The sequence below is a fragment of the Lepeophtheirus salmonis genome, chromosome 3 (assembly GCF_016086655.4).
Source record: "Lepeophtheirus salmonis chromosome 3, UVic_Lsal_1.4, whole genome shotgun sequence".
Classification (NCBI taxonomy): Eukaryota; Metazoa; Arthropoda; class Copepoda; order Siphonostomatoida; family Caligidae; genus Lepeophtheirus; species Lepeophtheirus salmonis.
This window is the reverse complement of record NC_052133.2, coordinates 12,302,601-12,323,185: the sequence shown is the minus strand read 5'-3', so window position 1 is coordinate 12,323,185 and position 20,585 is coordinate 12,302,601. Positions and strand designations below refer to the sequence as shown.

At 33.9% G+C, this 20,585-nt stretch overlaps 1 protein-coding gene and 1 long non-coding RNA gene across 2 annotated transcripts; one reads left to right on the top strand and one right to left on the bottom strand.

Moving 5' to 3' along the window:
- Positions 1–1,255: 1,255 nt before the first annotated feature.
- LOC139904918 (uncharacterized) lies at positions 1,256–8,875 on the bottom strand. Its single transcript, XR_011779202.1, has 2 exons — positions 8,737–8,875; positions 1,256–3,062 (listed from the first exon to the last, which is right to left on the bottom strand). It is a non-coding gene; the product is annotated as an uncharacterized lncRNA (long non-coding RNA).
- Positions 8,876–9,012: 137 nt separating this feature from the next.
- kibra (WW and C2 domain containing protein kibra) lies at positions 9,013–15,739 on the top strand. Its single transcript, XM_040707993.2, is given in 12 exon segments — positions 9,013–9,467; positions 10,343–10,497; positions 10,562–10,789; positions 10,865–11,024; positions 11,095–11,661; positions 11,752–12,846; positions 12,916–13,033; positions 13,035–13,406; positions 13,515–13,787; positions 13,861–14,226; positions 14,308–14,438; positions 14,803–15,739. Coding segments are annotated over 12 exon segments (3,984 nt in total). The 5' UTR covers positions 9,013–9,333; the 3' UTR covers positions 15,188–15,739.
- Positions 15,740–20,585: the final 4,846 nt, after the last annotated feature.

Below are 20,585 nucleotides of genomic sequence, written 5' to 3'. Positions count from 1 at the left end.
TCTTGGTTCTCCCGGAGACTCTGGATGAGGTTCATTAACTCGTTCACTTGTGTCTTGGTCACCATATTTTATATTTCTTTTTTCACTTTGATTCTTTTCACCTTAGCTACACCATGTGTCATAATCGAGTGAATCTTTTATTACCAATATTACTTTTAATATCAAATAAAATACTTTGTTGTATTTAAAAATTGGGAAATGCAGATAATATGTAACTCATTTTTTTACTTTAATTGTAGAGCAATAATATGACAATGATGGTCTGGGAATACCTAAGAGTTAAATAGAAGTTTCTGGGTCTTTCTCTCTGTTTCTTTTATGGGAGAAAAGGTTGTCTAATACAATAACGATAACTGTGTGTCATACATAAAAAAAAAAAATCTCTTATTGTGGGACCGATCAAGACCGATTTATTTTAATAGACCAAATTTTAAAACAAGACCAAACTTTGAGCAAATTAGTTTGGTATTACAAACATTATAAGGATCTAAGATTTCCAGGCCAAAACCCAACACTTCTTCAAATGTTTTCCAAAAAATTTCATTTTCTGTGAGTAGCTGTAGATTTTTCAATTTTTTTTTCCTGTATATACATACATGGACTAAGGGCTTGAAGTAATGAATATAATTAATATTAAAGTGCATTAAGTATGGGCGGGACGGTTATTTTAGTTCACCCATGCGTAGGTACATGTAAATGACGTCACATTTTTTGTGACATCATTTACATCCCTATCAGAAACTCTCTTTTTTTTTTAAAGTAATTAATTAGTATATTGATGAGTATATCAATATGAATCGCCTTAACGATATTCAAAATATATTCACAGGGGTGTCCGCAGGGGAGGGGTGGTTATTAATATATTTTTGATTCTTACTAGAAAATTAAATATTTGGATTTTTTTCTAATTTTCAATTTTTTTTCCACCAAATTTGTATGTGAATAGCTCTAGATTTTTCAAGATTTTCTCTCAAACATTTAATATTTGAATTTTTTTTTTTTTTTTGAATTTTATATTGGAAATCTCACTTTAGAAATTTTTTCAGAATAATTTTAAATTTAATGTTAGAAAAAAATTTCGCATCTTCTGAACAGCTCTGGATTTTAGATTATTTTTTCCAAAAAAATAAATAAGTTTTTTGTGAATAGCTGTAGATTTTTTAAATTTTTTTCCTAAAAATTACATTTTTTGAAAATGACTATGGATTTTTGAATTTTTTTCCAAAAAATTTAATTTTTTATGAATAGCTGTGTATTTTTGATTTTTTTTTCAGATAATTTAATTTTTTAGTTTTTTTTTGGAAAAATTACAATTTTTTTACAAAAAATTGTAATTTTTGAATGGGGACACCCCTGATTCCATAACCACAGCTTTTTCTATTGTTGGTGATTTTTTACCTTTGCTTTTTTTAAAGCAAGGAAACCAGTTTATGTAACTATGTATTGTATAGTATATAATATATTATAAATTTCATGTTAATTTATTCTATTCAAAAGAGAAAGTTCCATTATGATATGAGGCCCTCCCCAAAATAGATTTCCGCGGACACCCTTGAGGTGGTTTCCTATAAACATTCACTGAATCATTCTTAATTGGTCAAGCAGAGTATCTAATCACAAATCATATGAGATGGATGTTTGTCTTGAACTTCGCCGAACCCCTAGGGTACAATCGAACCCTGTTTAAGAATGGCTGCTTTAAATAATCTTTTATAAAATGAGGTAAATGGTAAATATATTAATAATGTAATTTTGACTTTTTTAAATGAAAATTACTTATTTCTTAATAGGTATTATGTGGCACATTTTAAATGTCCACATTAATATTACGCGTAAATACGTACAGGATTGCCAAGATAAAGTGTCTTTCTAAAATTGTAGACTAGATAGAGATGTAAGCAATAAAACAACAATTACTTTTTAGACATGTAAGTATCATTTAATTCAATATGACTGCCTCCAGCGGCAATCACTTTCTCGATCCTGGGCCAGAATGTCTTGGAGGCATTCTCCGCATCTGCAGCCGAGATCCTCGCCCACTGCTTCTTCATGGTTGCCTTCTGGCTGTCCACGCTATTGCGGTGCTTTGAGCAGACCTCCCTTTTCAACTTTCCCTAGAAGAAGTAATACAACGGATGGCAATTGGGAGAGTTGGATGCCAGGTATTGGGAGGCCAGAAATCGTAAAAGTTGATCCTGATGAACTCTTGATCTCGGACGTGTGCCATGGGGCTGTTGCGACTCATAGGGCTCAGGGAAGTTTGCTTGCATCCGTGGAAGCATAATGAACCTGAAGCCCTCCACATACACAGTAGAATTGACCTTTTCTCCCTCCTTGAAAAAGAATAGTGGCATGGCCTTCCCTGTGTTAGTGATGACACCAAAGGCCATGATGAAGCTGCAGTTCTTGAACATGTACACATAGGGGGCATTATCCTTGAACGGGGAGAGCCATCTGTCATTTTGAGAGTTCATTTTGCGTTCACTAATGAATTATTTTATCATCTGAGAAAATGATGGTGTGCCCTGCATTGGACGTCTCGAGCCTAGAGAGCCGAGTCTTGCAGTGGGCCAACCCGACCTCCTTCTGTTTCTCAGTCAACAAATGCCACACAGACAACTTGTTGGAGGTCATACTGAGCTCCCAGATGTCTTTTGGATGGTGATACGAGCCACACCCTTCCTTCTGGCCAGTGTTGTCTTATTCAAGGATGGATCAGTGGGCACGGTCCTCTTCAGGCCTGCCAGAAACCTAGGAGTTACTTTACGATCACTTCCGGCACTATGTGGGGATTTTTCCTCCTTTTTGAACCTGGCGTAGATGTCGTAGACAGAGCTCCTGGCGTATCCCATGAGCTTGATGATAGCTCCATGGCCTGCACAAGTGAGTTCGATGAGAGTGGATCTTTTGGTTTGCTCCATGACTATAAGTGTTATGGAGCTAAAAAATCGGAAGAATATAATACACAAGACTGTAACTTCTTCATTGGAACACTCTGATATGAACTCAAGGATACCAGTGTTATTAACAATTGAATTTTGTCCGGATTCATCTTGGCAACCCTGTAATAACCAAGCAATTTGAATAGATCAAAATGAAATGATAGAATCAATTAGTACAAATTTTTAAATAGCAAGACCGATTTTGTAACTGAATGAGACAATTTTGACACACAAATTGTAATTTGTACAATCTATTATTACAAACTGTAACTTGTACAAAATATTTGTAACGATTGTTTTGTGTACAACTATAACCAAAAATGAGACGAAATGTTTTATACGAAGAATTTAACACTTATTTTACTAACATACTGATTGGGATTCCATCAGATGATCCATGTAATATTAAGAGTCAGGGGCATCCGCTGGGTGTGGGCTGGAGGGGCTGCAGCCGCCCCCAAAAAAAAAATTAATAATGAAATTTTCCTTTTACCAGAAAATGTCATATTTGTATTTTATTTTCGAAAAATTTAATTTTTAATTTTTTTTGCAAAAAATTAATATCTTATATATAGCTATAGATTTTTGAAATTTTTATCTAAAAAATTTAATATTTGTATGTTGGAATTTTTTTCAAAAATTTTAATATTTGAATTTTTTTTCCAAAAAATGTAATGTTTGGATTTTTTTTTTTTTAAAAAAATTCCAAATTTCATGCACCCCCAAAAAAATATACAAATAAACCTGCGGTTTTCAATAGCATATTATAACCCATCTAACATAAGCCACACCGTTCCATTATTTCGTAATTAATTAAGAAATATACGGTATTAATAGATCAAATTAAAATGTGAGCATTAATTAATTATGAATCGGTTCTCAAAATGGTTGATATTTTACGTTTGACGTTTGAGACTTAAAAATTGCGACTTGTACAGTATAACAGTACAAGTTATGACTTGTACAATGTCCTAACATAAATACTGAAAGATTAAAGGCTGTGGAAAAGCTCTTTTACTTTTTATCGTTTGATTATTGAGATACCATTTCTAATATTTATTTTATTAAGTTTTTTGGTATTTTGTAGGGATAAAACATCCTACATGAAGAAGAGGATGTCTGCCAAATACTACAAAAATAAAAACAATATTTGATGTTATTTATGGAATTTTAATTAAGGAATTCTTCTTTTTTTTTTTTGGGAAGGTGTGATGGATCTTCTCCTTACAAAAAAAAAAGTATCATTGAGAAAAATGAATTTGTTAGTTCATTCCATGATTAATATTTTTCAATTTTAGAATAGATTCCAATTTTATCTATTTGCAGAGGATATAATTAATTTGTGTAAATACCACACTAGATGGCGCTTTTTCCTCAATATTAAGTAGTGAATGAATAACGCGTCCTCTATTGAACATTCTCTCAACTAAATATTTTTTAAATACTGCATTCAGCTTCATTTCCTCAGCAGTCCCCCTCTTGACGTTTCATCCTGTGTACTCACGTATTTTAAAAATATATGTGTAGCACCATCAGTGTGGTGTTGTGCTGATGTTATCAACTATAAATAAATAATAATAGTATATGCTGTACTCCTCACTTAAATTGGTGCCAGGTGGGTATTTATAAAATATAGATAGATAATATATAATAATAATGTGTACTTCTTTCCGTGTTTTTCTTTTTGAAGGATAATCGTGGAGGAATACGTAGAGGGAGGAAGGGAGGGAGGAGGGCCGGAATAGAGGTACTGAAACATTTAATTAATTTTCGTTTGTTAGTTTGTATGAGTCAATATGCATATGTTATATATATATATATAATATAGTAAAAAGGAAATCGGGGAACTGCATAATAAAATATGTGTGTTAATATTCCGTCAATATCTTACTATTATTAGTTTTGAGTTTAATTTTGACAACTTTTTTTGTTAATTTTCATGGAATTTTTATGTTATACATATTATAGAGGTTAAAGCCGTTAATTATTATCTGTTTAAAGAATGAAGTCTGTACATATTTCTAAAGAGAGGGAAAGAGAAAAAAAAATGGCCCGTTGGAACTCTCTTTACCCATGATTTCCAACAGACATATGACACGACCTTCTTTTTTCCCATGGAAAATATTTCAAAATTAAAAGGAGTTTTCGTTTCCTTAAAACGGTTTTTTGTAAACATAGAGCTTCAATATCTCTTTTACAAATTCCGATTGAAGTATAATCCTTTGACAATTATTTTCCTTTTAATAACATTATTTGAACATGCAATTTTGCTGTCGATTTATTGCATTCTTAGAATTGCATCTTCCATGGCACGCAACGGATTGACATAACTATGAATCCTGATGATGTCAGGGAAGTAATCTACCATTTTGATCCTTACAATCCCTTCCAACTCAAACAGAGTCGTAACTCCGGGGGAGCCCTAGGGAGCATAATTTAAATTGTAATCTACTAAAAGAATTGCAGAATTTTGAACACAATATTCTATATACCTGTCCCTAAAAATCTTTTATTTTTAAATGACGTGCTCCCAGAACTTTAAAAAATGTCCTCTACAGCTATTCTCAATCTGTAAAGAAAAATCCTAGTCGCAGCTCTGGACCCAGCTAAAATTTGGAGTACCCCTTCTTAGATATATGTTAGCTGGGGGGTGGGAATGAACTTAGAAACTATATATTTGTCTGTATGAATATATGAAAACGAGTCCCCTGGTGCACTGTAACTAGTGCTCCATGATTTATATCATAAATATATTTATATCTAAGAAATCGTAATGTAGTCATATTTATGAAATATTGCAGGCATGTGCATATAATGTGTATACAGGGTGCACTTCATCCGGTTCTTGAACCACTAGAACCTGAACCGACAAAGTCGAACCGAGATATTGCTTATAGGTATCGCTTCTTATGTTTTTTTCCTATATAGAATATATAAAGGAAATATTATATATATTATATAAAATTGATTAGCCTTAATCAATAAGTCGATTTTTTTTTTTTTTTCAATTGCACAATGCCGTTTTCGAATGATGTTTTTACGTTGCCAGGGTGATACAGTTGTACTTGAGTTCCAAATAGATAAGGGCTTCTCATGGATCCGGAAAAAGGGGTTTTAGGCACCAGACAGTGCACATACAAGAGGGAAGGTGTGTGGTAGATTATGGATCCAGGTCTTCTACTAAGCTTGTCAGGGGCCTATAATATTTCTTAAACCAGGGTTTCTTTAACTTCACTATGCAAAGCTCCCCCCTACACCAATATATTTTAAACTGATACGAGTTTTCAAGACGCCTATTGGGATTTGGGGTACTATGCAGTCTGTGTATAAGGTAGTTGCATCCCTGTTTGTATGGAACATCATTTCCTGGGACCGAATTTTCTAATTGCACCCCTAGTTTTAAGTGCCTGTTACCAAACTGATAATGTATTAAAAAGAACTGAGACCGAAACCATTGAAATGAAAGAACTGGAACCGATAGAACCACTGAACCTGAACCGGGCACCACCTTGCTCATCTATCTTCCCAACCTTTTTTTTTTCCCAAAATCTTTATTATTATTCTTTCATTCTTGAGGACAGAACACATGAATTTATATAAGTATTGAGTAGTTACGTGTGAGTGTGCTCATGAAAAATAGAGAGTAAAACTGAAGATTTGTTGGGAAGTTATCTTCTATATTATTAATCCAAAATTTGTCTTTTATACGACGCCTAATAGAATGCCTGATACTCCCTGCTAGAAGCTAATAAGTGTTTTTCTTCTGGATTTTATCGTTGGCTAGTTTATAAACATATCAGACGGGTCCACAGTATCGCCCCCCTAAAAAAAAAATTATAATAGAATTTATTGAACTAACCCCACAACCCCCTCTAAAAAAATCCTACGAAAACCTATGCAGATAGTTGCATTTTAGCCATTTTGAGAAATCGCCTACTTGTTACCTTCTACCTCAAACATAAATTGTGTGATCTGAAGTACAACTTGGAAGCATACAATTTTTGCTGATATCAAGCTTTGGGTACATGTTCTGTTTCAATTACAATATTCCTCCTATTGTTTTCAATCCTATTTTCCTCCATCAATAATCCTTTATATTTAGAGCAAAAATACACTCGCAGGAACTTCTGGCTCTCTGAAGACACAGTAGTTCTGAGACATCAATAGATGTTCCTGATGGTTCCATCCCATACTTCTCCTCCTCCTCCTCTTTGTAGAAGAAAGAGATGAATTTCCCCAACAACACATGTTAAATTACAAATCTATTATCTATGTACTTTAGTATTATCCCACTTGAGGACGTACTCCTCCTGATGAGTACTAAAATGAGGGAAGTACGGAATTTGAATAATCAATTTCGTCCCTGTTTGTGTATCTACATCATATAACTACAAAGAAAAGAAGACCCCCAAAGGAAAAAAAGGATTGAGTGAGTGAGAGGTAGGTATGTATGAAGTGTAAATCCTAGAGATCGCAAGGTGGAATGCTTGTGTATAACATAATGATAAATAAATACATAAGTATATGCATACAAATACAGATACAACTTCTCACGCGAGCGCTGCTGCTGATACGTCATATATTCGTTTCAAATAATATATATATATGATGATGATATTGTAAGAATTCCCCAAGCGTCTCCTAAATCAACTTCATTAGCCTCTGTGCTAATTATTATTAATATTAGTACTTCATATTTCGTGGCCGGATGAACTGATGGTTGAAAACAATAAATAGATTATTAGTGTATGAAATACCTAATTAAGTACAGGCTTCATATTCGGTGACATTTGGCATTTGGGTAATCATCAAGTAGGGAAACAAAAGATCGTAACGTTCTACGATCCAGTTCAAGTCCTCAGAAAATAAGATACTTAGAAGATATCCAGTTAATAAATTGAAATTACTTTTGAGTAATAGTAGAATCGCGAGTCAGAGCTTTCGAGTACAATTCAAGTCTTTGATTGTATGATCAAGTCGAATCGCGAGTCTTCAAAATATGTACTTGAGTCACAAATCTTTCCAGTCCCTTTCTCTGGGATAAGGAAACAATGAGAGGTAGGGCAAGTATTCTCAACCTTTTTTTGAGTGATGTCACCTTATAAAATATATTTATATATATTTATTTTTCAAAATCTCAAGTACCCCAAGGGGTATCGTATGCAGAACCTCATTTGAGAACCACTGAGTAGGGAAACAAAGGTAATCTATCTACATTTCTTAAACACACAGAATAATCAATTAAGGAGGTAAAATTCTTATAGAAGCTGGTGAAAAAACGGGGTAAACCCGGGAAAAAGATGATCCTATCCAGATCTAAGGAATAAGTTCTCTGTTTTTTATTCTAGCACCATATTCTTAAGTAGTAATCGTGAGAACTGAGAACCCATGAGGATGAAAATATTTCAATGGTTGTGACTTGTGAGTGAAGAATTCATGGTCAGTGGGAGAAAGAGAGAATAAAAAAAAAAACAGAGTTAGTTTGAGAGGAGTAGTGGTGAGTGTCTTCCTTTTTTCAACGACTTTACTACTAGTTACTTGCATGGAACTATGCAGTATCAAGAAGAAGAAGAAGAAGGCCTGATGTAACACCCAAAATATTAAATAATACTAGAATTAGAATGAATAAGAATGGCTTGAGTCATGACTTAAGCGTTTTTCAAAAAGCAAAACATTCCTCTTTTATATTTTATTAAATTCTGCGAAGTTGTTCATAGACATAGCTGTCGTCTTTCATTTAACTATTTCTCTTTAATACTGCTCAATTTAATGTAGATTTATAGATAATACATACCTAATTGCAAATCCATAAAGGATGGATACAAACCCAATCGTAGCCCTGGTGATGACGGATGAGTGGATCGTCTAATTATGTAGGGTAGGGACGATTCCAACAAAAATCCGTCAATCATACTTTGGTTTTATTTGACAAATAAATTGTGTATATTTTTCCCTTTTTATAAAAACGAAAAAGGGCGCGCTCTTTCAAAAATATGTGCATACGTTTTTATTAGTAAAATATTATTTTCTCTTTTTATCTCCCTTTCTCTCTCTTCCTACTTTTTCCAAGTTCGAATCGGGAGCGGGAGAATGTTTATCAGTTATCAGTATCACTACTACTACACACATACATTCTATAGGGTGACTCAAAGTGAAGTAAGGCACAACTAGTAACACACGCTCGCTCGCTCCCCCACTCATTCAGAGTTTGAAAGGTAAAATGACTCTGGGCTTGCGAACTCTGGCTGACCCGGCTGGTGGAATATAATTGATCATACGAAGGAAAAAAAACTTTTACATAAAAAAATTGAATCTATAAAATGGCCAGTCGGGAATGGTGTTCCTCTGCGCGCACATCATGTCATTCATAAAAGTGGTGCATTAGAATAGTATGCCTATAAACAATATACATGCAGATGAGGATAATCGTCCTCTACCTGCGGGATGGGATGTAGGTCGTGACTATGATGGAAAAATTTATTATATAAATCATCTTGAAAAGAAAACCACTTGGATTGATCCACGGTAAAAAAACAACAAAAAAATGATATATTTCTTCAGTTAATTGCGCCCTCTTGTAACAAATATTTGAAACATGGATACATTTTATTTATTTTATTATTTATTTTTTTGTTCCCTTCTTCTTCTTTTTTTCTTGTTATTATTATTACCCCCCTTCACTTGCGTGCGTCGTCGTTCACGGTCTAAAAAAGTAGTACATACATATTTGATGTTAAACATAATAGTACCTACATAATAATAATAAATATTTCTATCCAATAAGAGAAAGGGTTGTCAGTGTGTGTTTTTACATTTTTTAAATTCAATTTTTTTTGTGTCAAATGGGGAAGCTAATAGGGGTTTTGAAACTGTTTTATAGCTAGTCATAACTAAATATAATGCACAGTCAAAATCAATTAAGATCCATTTTTCTTCATCAAATAGCATATATTCCCAAGTTATCCATGTACATAAAAATTCATCAAGTTGTGTAGTAAATGTACTCAAAAATATATTTGAGAACTGAATGAGTGTTTTTCCTGTATTTCCCTTAATAATCAAGAACATGGAGGTCTTTGAAATTGAAAAATGATTGTTATACTTGATAATCGCAGAAACAAAGAAAAATCCCTGATTTAAATTACAAAATAGCTTGTCTAAAATGTCATATTGTCTGAGCGCTAATGAATTAAATGATCAAATGAGTATCTTTAATAATGTAGACTATTATTATTTATTACATGAATCTTAGATAATGATGCACTTTAGTGGATAGGAGCAAACTTTTCCTTGTTGAAACAAAGGTATTGTTCTTATCCGGATTTGACTACTATGTAGTGTATATAAAAGACTGAGTCACTTATCAAATATTTTATATTAATGGAGACTCTTATTTCCAGCCTTTCCTTTCCATCAACATCTCCACACCCTCCTACTGGAGACGAAACCTCACGGAGAGGTAGTTTGGATTGCAATAATAGAGTAGTCTATGAAGGAGGAGGAATCGGAAAAGCATCCTTTAACTCATCCTCCTCAAGTAATGGCAACACTAATAGTGAGTGGACTGAACAACTAAAAAGTGGGTTTATGTGAGTTTTAACCTTTTTATGTGGTTTCAGAGAGCAGCAATAGTAGTAACGGTGGCAGCGGGAGTCTTGATCAACGCGACGAGTGGAAATCCGTTCAGGAAAACATGTTGAAGCAGTATTTGGCAACAGCGGAGGTTGATCTCCGAGCCAAGGAAGAACTCGCAGAGATAAAGGAACAAAGGCTACACCTAGCTCAAGATGAATACCATCATCTAAGCAAGCATCTCAACATTGCCCTATCTACGAGTACGACGTCCTGTAAGAGTCAAAACCATCTTTCATGAATCTCATGCCTTATTGTCCTCAATTTCTTTTTTTAAATATGTTATTCAGTGAACTCAACGGGGTCTTGTTTAAGTACAAAGTACGATCCAGATTTGCTTAGAGCGGATGTGAATCATGCTAAGTCTCGTGTTCAAAGACTTAAGAGGGAGCTCATGAATATTGATTCAGAAATGACTTATAAGCAGAAAGGAGTCGAAACTCTTTCTAGGTACACACACACATATTTATAAACGAGTATGAATTTCTCACAATCCTTATAATGACGATTATTCTTTCAGAGTCAACGATAAATTCTCCAACTCTCAAATACCACCAGGAATTACACTCGAGGAAGCTCAGGCCATAAAAATTGAGCTCTACAATATTCATCAGTCCCTTTCAACCGGAGAACAGGAGAAAGTTGAGTTAATGAAGAGCCTGGCTTGTCTTAAAGACGACCTTACGCGATTACAATCATCTGAAAGTTCCTTGGATGTGTCTGTTCTTGATTCACGCCTCTCCACTGCAAGTCAAACTGATCTCTCTGGAGAACTTGTTCCTGTTGGGACTAGACTTGCAGAAATGGCAAGGCTTCGTTTAAGGTATGACGATGCCAGGAGACAGGTTCAAGAAATTCAACAATGCCTTGCTTCACTAGAAGAAAAAATGAATCCTGGTCAACTTGAGTCAGATAAAGATAGATTGCTTCTTATTCAGGAAAAGGAGCAACTTCTCCGGGAGTTAAGGTCCATTACTCCAAGATCCCGATCTAATCAGGAGATGACAGAAATAAAAAGAGAAATCCTTAAATTAGAAAATGATCTTAATAAAGCAATGGAAGTATCAAATAGATGTATTGCTGAAAGGTATGAGACTGCAAGTGAATGAGAAATGATCTTTTCATGTCTCTTCTATTTATACATATATTATATATTTTATTTTACTTTGCCTTTCAGGCTTAAACTTCACGAAGAAAAACAACTGTTGCTTCAACAACTCATGGAATCGATGAAATCTGTTTCTCGATTGGAATCTCAGCTTAAACTTTTATCTGCTTCTACTTTGTCAATGAGTTCGAGCTCCTCTTTAGGATCGCTATCCTCATCCCACGCTTCCTCTAAAGGTTCCTTATCCTCTTTATCATTTACTGATATCTATGGACTCTCTTCAACTGCAACTAGTGATCCTGCCATGCTGGATCTGCATAAAAGAGTAGATAAAATACTTGTGGACTCATCTCAGAGCCCATCTGTTAGTAATACCAGTAGTGGCTGCTGTAGCAGCATCAGTAGTAGTAACCAAAATAGTCCAACACAGCCAATACCTTCGTCAACTACACTGGTCACCAATGAAGAAATCAGTGATTCCTTTGTCGATCATAAATCTAGTATAAGTCTCAATAATGTTGTTGAGCCACCTCTGACTCTTAGTCCAAGGAGTTCTATTAGTTCCGTTTCTTCGCAACTGCACAATGATCAGACACAAATTATTCATCATGCTGGACAGTTGCCAGCAAGGACTCAAAAGCATTTAGATAAACAATTAGGAGAATTAACTTTAAACAGCGTCTGCAGCAGCGGTAACCATAATAGTGAAAGAAAACAACAACTTCCTATCATTTCCGAAGGAAATTTTCAATTTTGTGAAAAGTTACTAAGTTCTTCCACAAGTGTGGAGCTCTCCACCATTTCAGAGTCTGCTTCTGAAGCGTTGACAGAAGATGCTACAAGTGGTAGTATAACTAGTGGTGGTGGTGTTTGTGCTACAGGAACTCGTCCGAAAGTCAGTAGACGGACATCATCATCCAATGCTCCTAGATTTTCTAGTGATGATTCAGTGGCTGGGGATTCGGGAGTTTTTGAATCACACTCAGCTGTCACCGTTCCTACTTTTAACGCATGTCCGTCAGAAGGAGGATTATCCCTCATGAATCTAGAGACTGCTCAAGTACAAATTAAATTAAAATATTTCACCTCAGATTCGATTCTTCACGTTGGTATTGAAAGAGCCAGAAACCTTTCGGCCTTACTCATCCCTGAAAATGGAAAGATGTAGGATAAAGAAACTAAACTATAATTATGTACTTAGTGTGTGAACCCCTTTTATTTTATTTTTTTCAGTTGTGTAAAGGCGGCTCTTTTGCCATGTACCTCGTCAAATTCGAGTTTTTGTACTCGTTCTTTATCAGATCTCCGTAAGCCGGCTTTCGGAGAAAGCTTTCGACTATCGGTTCCAATCAAAAAAACTCACCTCTAAAACCTTGCAAGTCACTATTTGGTCAATATCTCCCGAAGGAAAAGAAGAGTGTCTTGGCTCTGCTCAAGTCAGCTTAGCAGACTTTGACCCAAGTAAGGGCACCTGTCTTCGATGGTACAATGTTCTCAGTTTTCATTTTATGCAACAGCCTTCAGAGGTGGCATCCTCCAGTAGTAATAAACACTTGCCAGATAATTTAATGGCAGAAAGTGGATGCACTCCAAAGATTGGAACCCTAAAGGAAGAAAGTAGTGATGACTCCACCATTATATCTTCCCAAACTTCTACATTGACCCGAAATGTTGGGCCCGAGTCCATGACCCTTCAGGGAGGGGATCATTTACATTACTGTCAGGTATGTTGAGGGTATTTAGAAAGCAAATATAATCCTCTAAAATAAAAAGAGTGTGATATAAATTATACATAATTATTACTACTTTTTCTTCTGGGTTATTTATTCTAGGAAGAAGATGAGGAAGATACGAATGAGGATGATGAAATTGTGATACTATCAGCTACTGAAATTTACGATGCCTTATCTGCTAACAATCATAAAAACGTTTCTCTTACTGATAAAGAAACGAATACAGAATATTTTTTACTCAATTCTCCTGGGAAACGAAGCAGTAGCAGTGGTATCCAACAAAGGATAGCATCCACTGATGCACTAATCAAAAGGTCCCAAACTTTCTCTCCGTCAGCTTCTCATTTAAACAAAAACGATTATATATGTAGGGTAAGTTACTTAAGTTTAAAGAACCCCTTCAAATATCAGATATCCCTCAATCACTCACATTGATCTCTTACAGTTAAATCGAAGTGATTCAGACAGTGCCATGCCTTTGTATAAACGCTTATCTTTTCAACGCTCAATGTCAGAAAGACGTTCATTGCGAATACCAATGTCCTTCTCCACTGGGGGAAAAACATTGCGTCATTTATCAAAATCCTCGCTTCCTAGAAGGAGAAAGTCGTCGAGTAGATATCTCTTACAAACCCCTCTGGATCTGGAATTAGATTTGGCGGCTCAAAAAACAAAACTCGAACTTCTTCAAGAAGAAATTGATCGACTTAAAATTATCAAACGGCGTATGGAAGAGGCTAGAGAGAGAGGGGATAAAGATTTGCCAAATTGGTTGGCTGATCAAGATCACTTTCAAAAATTATTGAGCCAGGTATGTCTTTTTGATCTTACCTGAGAGTATAAGGCCATGAGTTTTTTTCATTTTGCTCATCATGAATTGATTTACTTTTAGGTCGAATCAAACGAGCAAAAATCTACGGAGGATCGCAGGTTCGAAAAAATGATTCGAAAAAGTGGGAGAGATATTTATAAACTGAGGAAGACTCGAACACCTAAAGGAAAACTAGACGTGTATTCCTTCAAGTAATAATAATAATAATAATAGTTTCACCCCCTAAACAGACATGATCATTTCCAAATGATTCATTTTAGTGTTGTCACGACACCAATATTTTTTTACCGGTTCCGGTTTCGGAAAGGGAAATTCACATACACTTACAGGAGCGTCTGCAGGGATGGTGGGAAGGGGCTTGCTCTGAAATTTGATGGCTTTTTAAAAGACATTTCTTACTTTGTTTTAGAAATGACAATTTTCTAGCTCAGGAATTTTGGGGGTTAAGTTATCGGCGGGACAATTTATATATGACCTAATGACACTGCTAGTACCCTTTTAATTACGTCAGTATACCAAACAACACTAATTCCTTCTATAAATCTTGCGTTACAGAGAGAAAATGGCTTTCTTCACTTCCTTGAAGGCTTCGGTTCCCATTCTACCAGTTCCAGAAGAGAATATTATTGAGCTTAACAATAAATCAGCCTGTTGTTCTCATGATGAAATATCATCAGCCACTACGTCCATAATCATTTTAGCAACTAAATCGCAAAAGGATCATCAATACCTTGAGAGAAGAAACGATATGAATATTCACAATCGATTCACGGATCCTAATAATAAATCATTATCATCAAGTATTAATAACGATAATCATACATCCTCACCTCCTCCCAACAACAGCAACAACTCTTCCCAGCCTTCCTTATCCCAGGAACAACCGCAACAAACCAAGTTCACATATGAAATAGATCCAGTTATTGGAGTCATCGTATGAAATTCGTTTGAGCGATGATCAATGTTATTATAAGTTTTAACATTAGAACCAATCAGAAATCAGCTCTCTTACAACAAGAACAACATTTGCTCAACTTTAATAATGAATCAATAGCAATTTGTCTCTTCCTAGAGTTTCTGCCTCTTTGTGATTCTTTTTCGTTAAAAGAGACTACCTAAGAATAAGTCAGTGTCAACAACATCAACTTGTGGGAGGGGCAATGTGTGAAAAGTATATATAACTAAATACCTATTATAATAGGTGCATATATATTTCCCCTTCTCAGATGAATTTTTATTATGGTGCTATTAAAAAACGTAAAAAACCCAGAGTATATAATAGATCCACATTATTATTCTCGTTATATTTTTATAATGATGTTTATAATAATTTTATAAAATTATTAGTTGGAATTTTATATCTAGATGATTATTATATTATTATTTTATCTCAATTTTTGTTATTCAAATTTATAGATTTTAAAAAATGAATACGCCAGGAGAAAGTTAAAAAAGATACCGCGATAAAAGAAATAAAACATATATATATATATATATATATTATAATTCAAATAATATACTAATATTTAACGTGAACAAAATGTCGAAAAAATGAAAAATTACTCATTACATTTTGGTGGTTATCATTATAGTAGAATTGATGAGACAGTGATTCCCAACCCTTTCCTCACTGCTGATCCTGAGGCATATTATTAATTTATTGCGGTATATATTATAGGCTTACCCAAATGTCAATATTTGCTTATTGCGGTGCACTTTGGCAATGCACCGAGAAGCCCGGTTGGAAATCACTGCGATATAATTCTGTAATAGAGGTTATTAACTCGTTGGCCAAATCAACCTATTGGATGGATTTTATACTGCCCACCTTCGTAGTAGTGAATGTTTTTTTAGAGTCTCTCGTACTTTTTGAATTATGTTACTCGACCGTCAACATGGATCTGGCTACAATTTATTTATAAATAAAGTAAAACATTTTTTCTTTTAAAAAAATTCCTTATTCGCCAAAAATCATATTCAAGCCCACTGAAAAATACGAAAAAGGCCCTGCATTTTATCTATTTTATAAGAAAGTGAAAATATTTTCATATTGGGATTCATTTAGGCCTTACGCAATAGCTGTGACCAGCCCTGGATATGTAATATGAATAACAATCACTTACATAATATACTATAGGCTATTAACCGGTAAACCTTGGCGCAAATCAACCCATTGTATGGAATTTGTAGGGACCCAAATTCAAAGTCACGGGTTGGCTTTATATAACATAACCTGCTACACAGAAGTATATTTACGAAGTTGCTCATAAACATGTTCACTAGATATGAAATTACCTTCTACGTTCATTTTTTTAAGTTTGACATTACGTTTGTAAATAAACCTTCAACCCCCTCCCTCCCCCCCATTCACGGTAAAAAAATCAAAAATTAAATTTTTGAAGAAAAAAATCAAAAATCCACAGCTGTTCTCAAAACATTTAATTAGATTTTTTGGGGAAAAATTCATAGTTTTTCACAGAAAATTAAATCATTCGGGGAAAAAAATAGAAGATTCATCACTTCCATTTCTATCTAGTTCTTACAATCTGTACTTTAGCACTTTTGTTGAATAACCAACTATTGGATTTGCATTAACTACGGCTCTGCTAGGGTCGTGACATATTTTTCTGACTTAACACCCTCTGGATGTTTTTTTTATGTTCATTAATTTTCTTCTGAAATTCAAGTATTAGTTTAAATGTTCCAATTCTTTATATTTTATGAAAATCTTTAAGTTATTTATGGTCAATTTAATGTATAAAAATACAAAACCAAAAAGCATCCAATGAATAATTTAAAATTCCCTCGTCATCATAAATACCAATTTGTAATATCACTTTAATTTATGTATATTATATAGACATACTAAAGCTCAGATCATGGGAACTTGATAGAAATGGAAGGACCCCAGGAATCTTGTATGAAAGCTCTGGATCAACCATGTTCTTATTTGCTTTTTAGATTAATTAAAAGAACAGGTTCCACATCAGGAAGCTAATTAAGTATTTATCTGTAATTTGCTCAGTTATTTCATTATTTCGGTTAACAGGAGCATGGACGCATTTGACTCTTAGAGACGAAGCAAATCGCCACCTATATTTACTATATTGATATAATTATTTACTTATATATTTTTGAAATAGTTCCCAAATGGTATAAAAATATGTGCCGCAGATACAACTATGCATACAGCTGAAGTAGTGATCTAGATCTTTAAAACACTTTATTGGAGCAAAAAAAATTTCAAAGATACGTAAAATAAACACTAATAATTAATTTAAAAACCTGTAAAAGAATTGTATTTCATCCCTTAGTCTTGTAGAATGTTTAGTTTTGCTTTATTGTATTTTTAGGGAGAGTGTCTCTTAACATTGTAAATTAACAATACCTACACATCGAGTACATATTATATTAAGCATTTGAGTCAACAATGTTTAAATAAAATTTTAGGTATTAGTCCTTCTACAGCATTACTTCCATGGTACAAGTCGCTAAATGTAAAACTGACTCCATCTTTGGTGATTTGCTTTATCCCTTTGTCTCCACAAATACATTGAGCAACGCTACTAAAAGAGACTTTGACATGACATACTACGTTAGGCTGTACTCGAAAAGGTACATCGAAAAAGATACGATTGATCCTATACTCGTGGTTAGTCTTCATTTCCAGGATGGTGTGGGAATCACAAATACCAACTATATTAATTTCTATATTAAAACTACTACTAGTTAATGGAGGGCAAATACCTAAGCCAAAAACTACGATTGATTTATCAATCTGAAACTTGATGTATTGGGAAGGGTCAATTAACACATGCTTCCAGTATGACTTAATTCTATGACAGACCAATAACTTAGATTTTTTTATACATTCGAAGACGAATATGGAAAGGAATTAGTGAACTTCATTTTTACTTAGCCCCATTTGGGCGCGTGCCTATCTAATTGCCGCTTTATAAATTGTAATTTTCCTGCAGTTCAAAGAATTCCGACTTATAATCTGTTCGAACAAACTAAAACCAATATCAATAAAACTCTTAGCTTGAAGAGCCTTTTCACTTGACGCATCTATAATTTCCCATCATATATTCGAAAAACCTGGGATATCAAATAGTATTGTTTCGCTCAAAAAATAGCAGACATTAGAATAATTTACATTTCTTTTCTAAAAAAATTGGCACAGGCGTTGTAAAAAGAGGGTATGTTGTACTTATGAGAGGCATACAAAGTAGGAAAAATGTTATCCATATTCAATGAAATTTTTTCAGTATAAAGAAATTTAAGCATGTTTTTGAAGCCAATGGAATGAACATCCTCAATATTTATACCTTTATCAGACTTGTCAACATTTCCATTTGGTATGCTATAAAATACTGGACTTCCTATGCCCAAAATATACTTATGGGTGAAATACTCTTCTTCCTCTGAATCAGAATGAAAGTCATCAATTAGGAAAGAGTCGAACTTAATGATAAAACTATTTTTAAAAGTAAAAAACCACCTCCTGCTGTCCAACAACAAAAGATACATCTGACATGAAAGGATTATTGACCATCCATTTATTTTTTGTAAGAATGCATTGGGTTACCACTTGCCAATCCTGTTTCAGTGTTTGGCTGTGGTTATCGAATTTTGTCTCTTCTTGAGGCACATTATTTCCGTGTTCTTTAGACATTTTTCTAAAGACAATCTCAAACAATCACAATGTTACTAAAACAGTTTGAACCTTTAATAAAAGTCAACTGCTAATCAATTGAACATATTTATTATTTATGTTTTTATACCCCTTTGGTTACTTTATATAGAATCGAGCTGAGCACGAGCAAGGAGACAGCGGGAGCGAGATATATGGTCGTAAAATTTATTTTTTTAAATCAGCTACCTAAATGATGTTATGATTTTGGAGGATAGAATCATGGAGATATAAAAAACATAGAGAGCTGATTCTCTTCAATAGCAAAAGAATATTTTGAGATCGGTCAGCTGTCGAAGATAAAAAAAGATTGCGCCCAAAACAAACAAAACTATAGTATTTTTTCATAACAAATTAACTCTTAAAATCAAATAGTATTCTTAATTGGAATTAATTTTCCACCTCTTTTTAATTGAAATGTGTGTTATAGGTAAGTTATCATATTATATATGTATTCCATTAACTCCCTGTTGGACTTATTATATCCACAATTTGTAGGGTCAAAATGCCTGTTTGTGTAGCGTTCAATTGCACCTCCAGGACGGTAATTTTCACTCAATCTTCCAAGACTAAGGATTACCTCATGGATTGAATGATAATGCCATTAATTTTTTCATTCTCTTGTAACGATCCGTGCAGCTTAGACTGCATCAACTCCTCATGAGCAATAAAACGTTAAAAGTATCGTGGAATAAACTCCAACCTAATTATGTAATAAGTATGTAAATTTATGTTGCATAAATTGGCAAGTATTCTTTCTTATATTTTGTAGAAAAGTAATAAGCATAATTCGAAGGAGTATTTTACTATAATAATTAATTTATTAAATTGAAATATAATTTAGTCTATCAATATTAATGATTATGTTACAAATTATTGATTTATGAATTGGACGAGATTGGTGAGAATACTTCGAACTCGGCCCCTAGAATCTTCTCACTTTCTTGTTTTCCCAAATGACATAATTTGATTTCTTTTATGAGATAAAATAAATTATTTGATTCTGGAGATGAATCAAGTACATGGTCCTTAAGAGATTGAAAGACCTAATTTTTTTCGTTAAAACCAATATTTTTTACTACAGCGATATAAATTTTTAAAATTAAGTTTGAGTATATAGGCACTGTATCACTTGTCGAGTTCAATAGTCTTTGTAAAACTTTATCGGTTTCCTGAGAAACATAAGTTAAATATTTTGAAGGATATTTTAATGCCGTCTCAAAAAGTCCTACCCAGTCCTTTCTCTTTATTAAAGCATAATCCTTTGACCGGTTGTCATGACAATACAAAGATGCATGACATGTATCACAGAATATTTTTTGTTCTAATTTTTTAACTACAAACCCTGCTATATAAGTAATGACTACTCTGTTGTAGTCAGAAATTACAAAAGCGACATTTAGGATCGGGTACATCAGTATAATCATGTTCCATTTGTAAGGGACCTTTTTCTAGTAATCCATGTCTTCTTATAAATACCGTTTGATTGCAATCGAGCCTCATCTGGTCATTTTTCGTTTGGTTTGCCCACTTGAAGAAAGGAAAATTGTAGTTGACTCAGGCAATTTCCTCTTGCTCCTGCTTTGATCTCATGCCGGATAATTAGTCTCTTATAAGCAGAGGAAAATTGCCTGACGGTAGGATT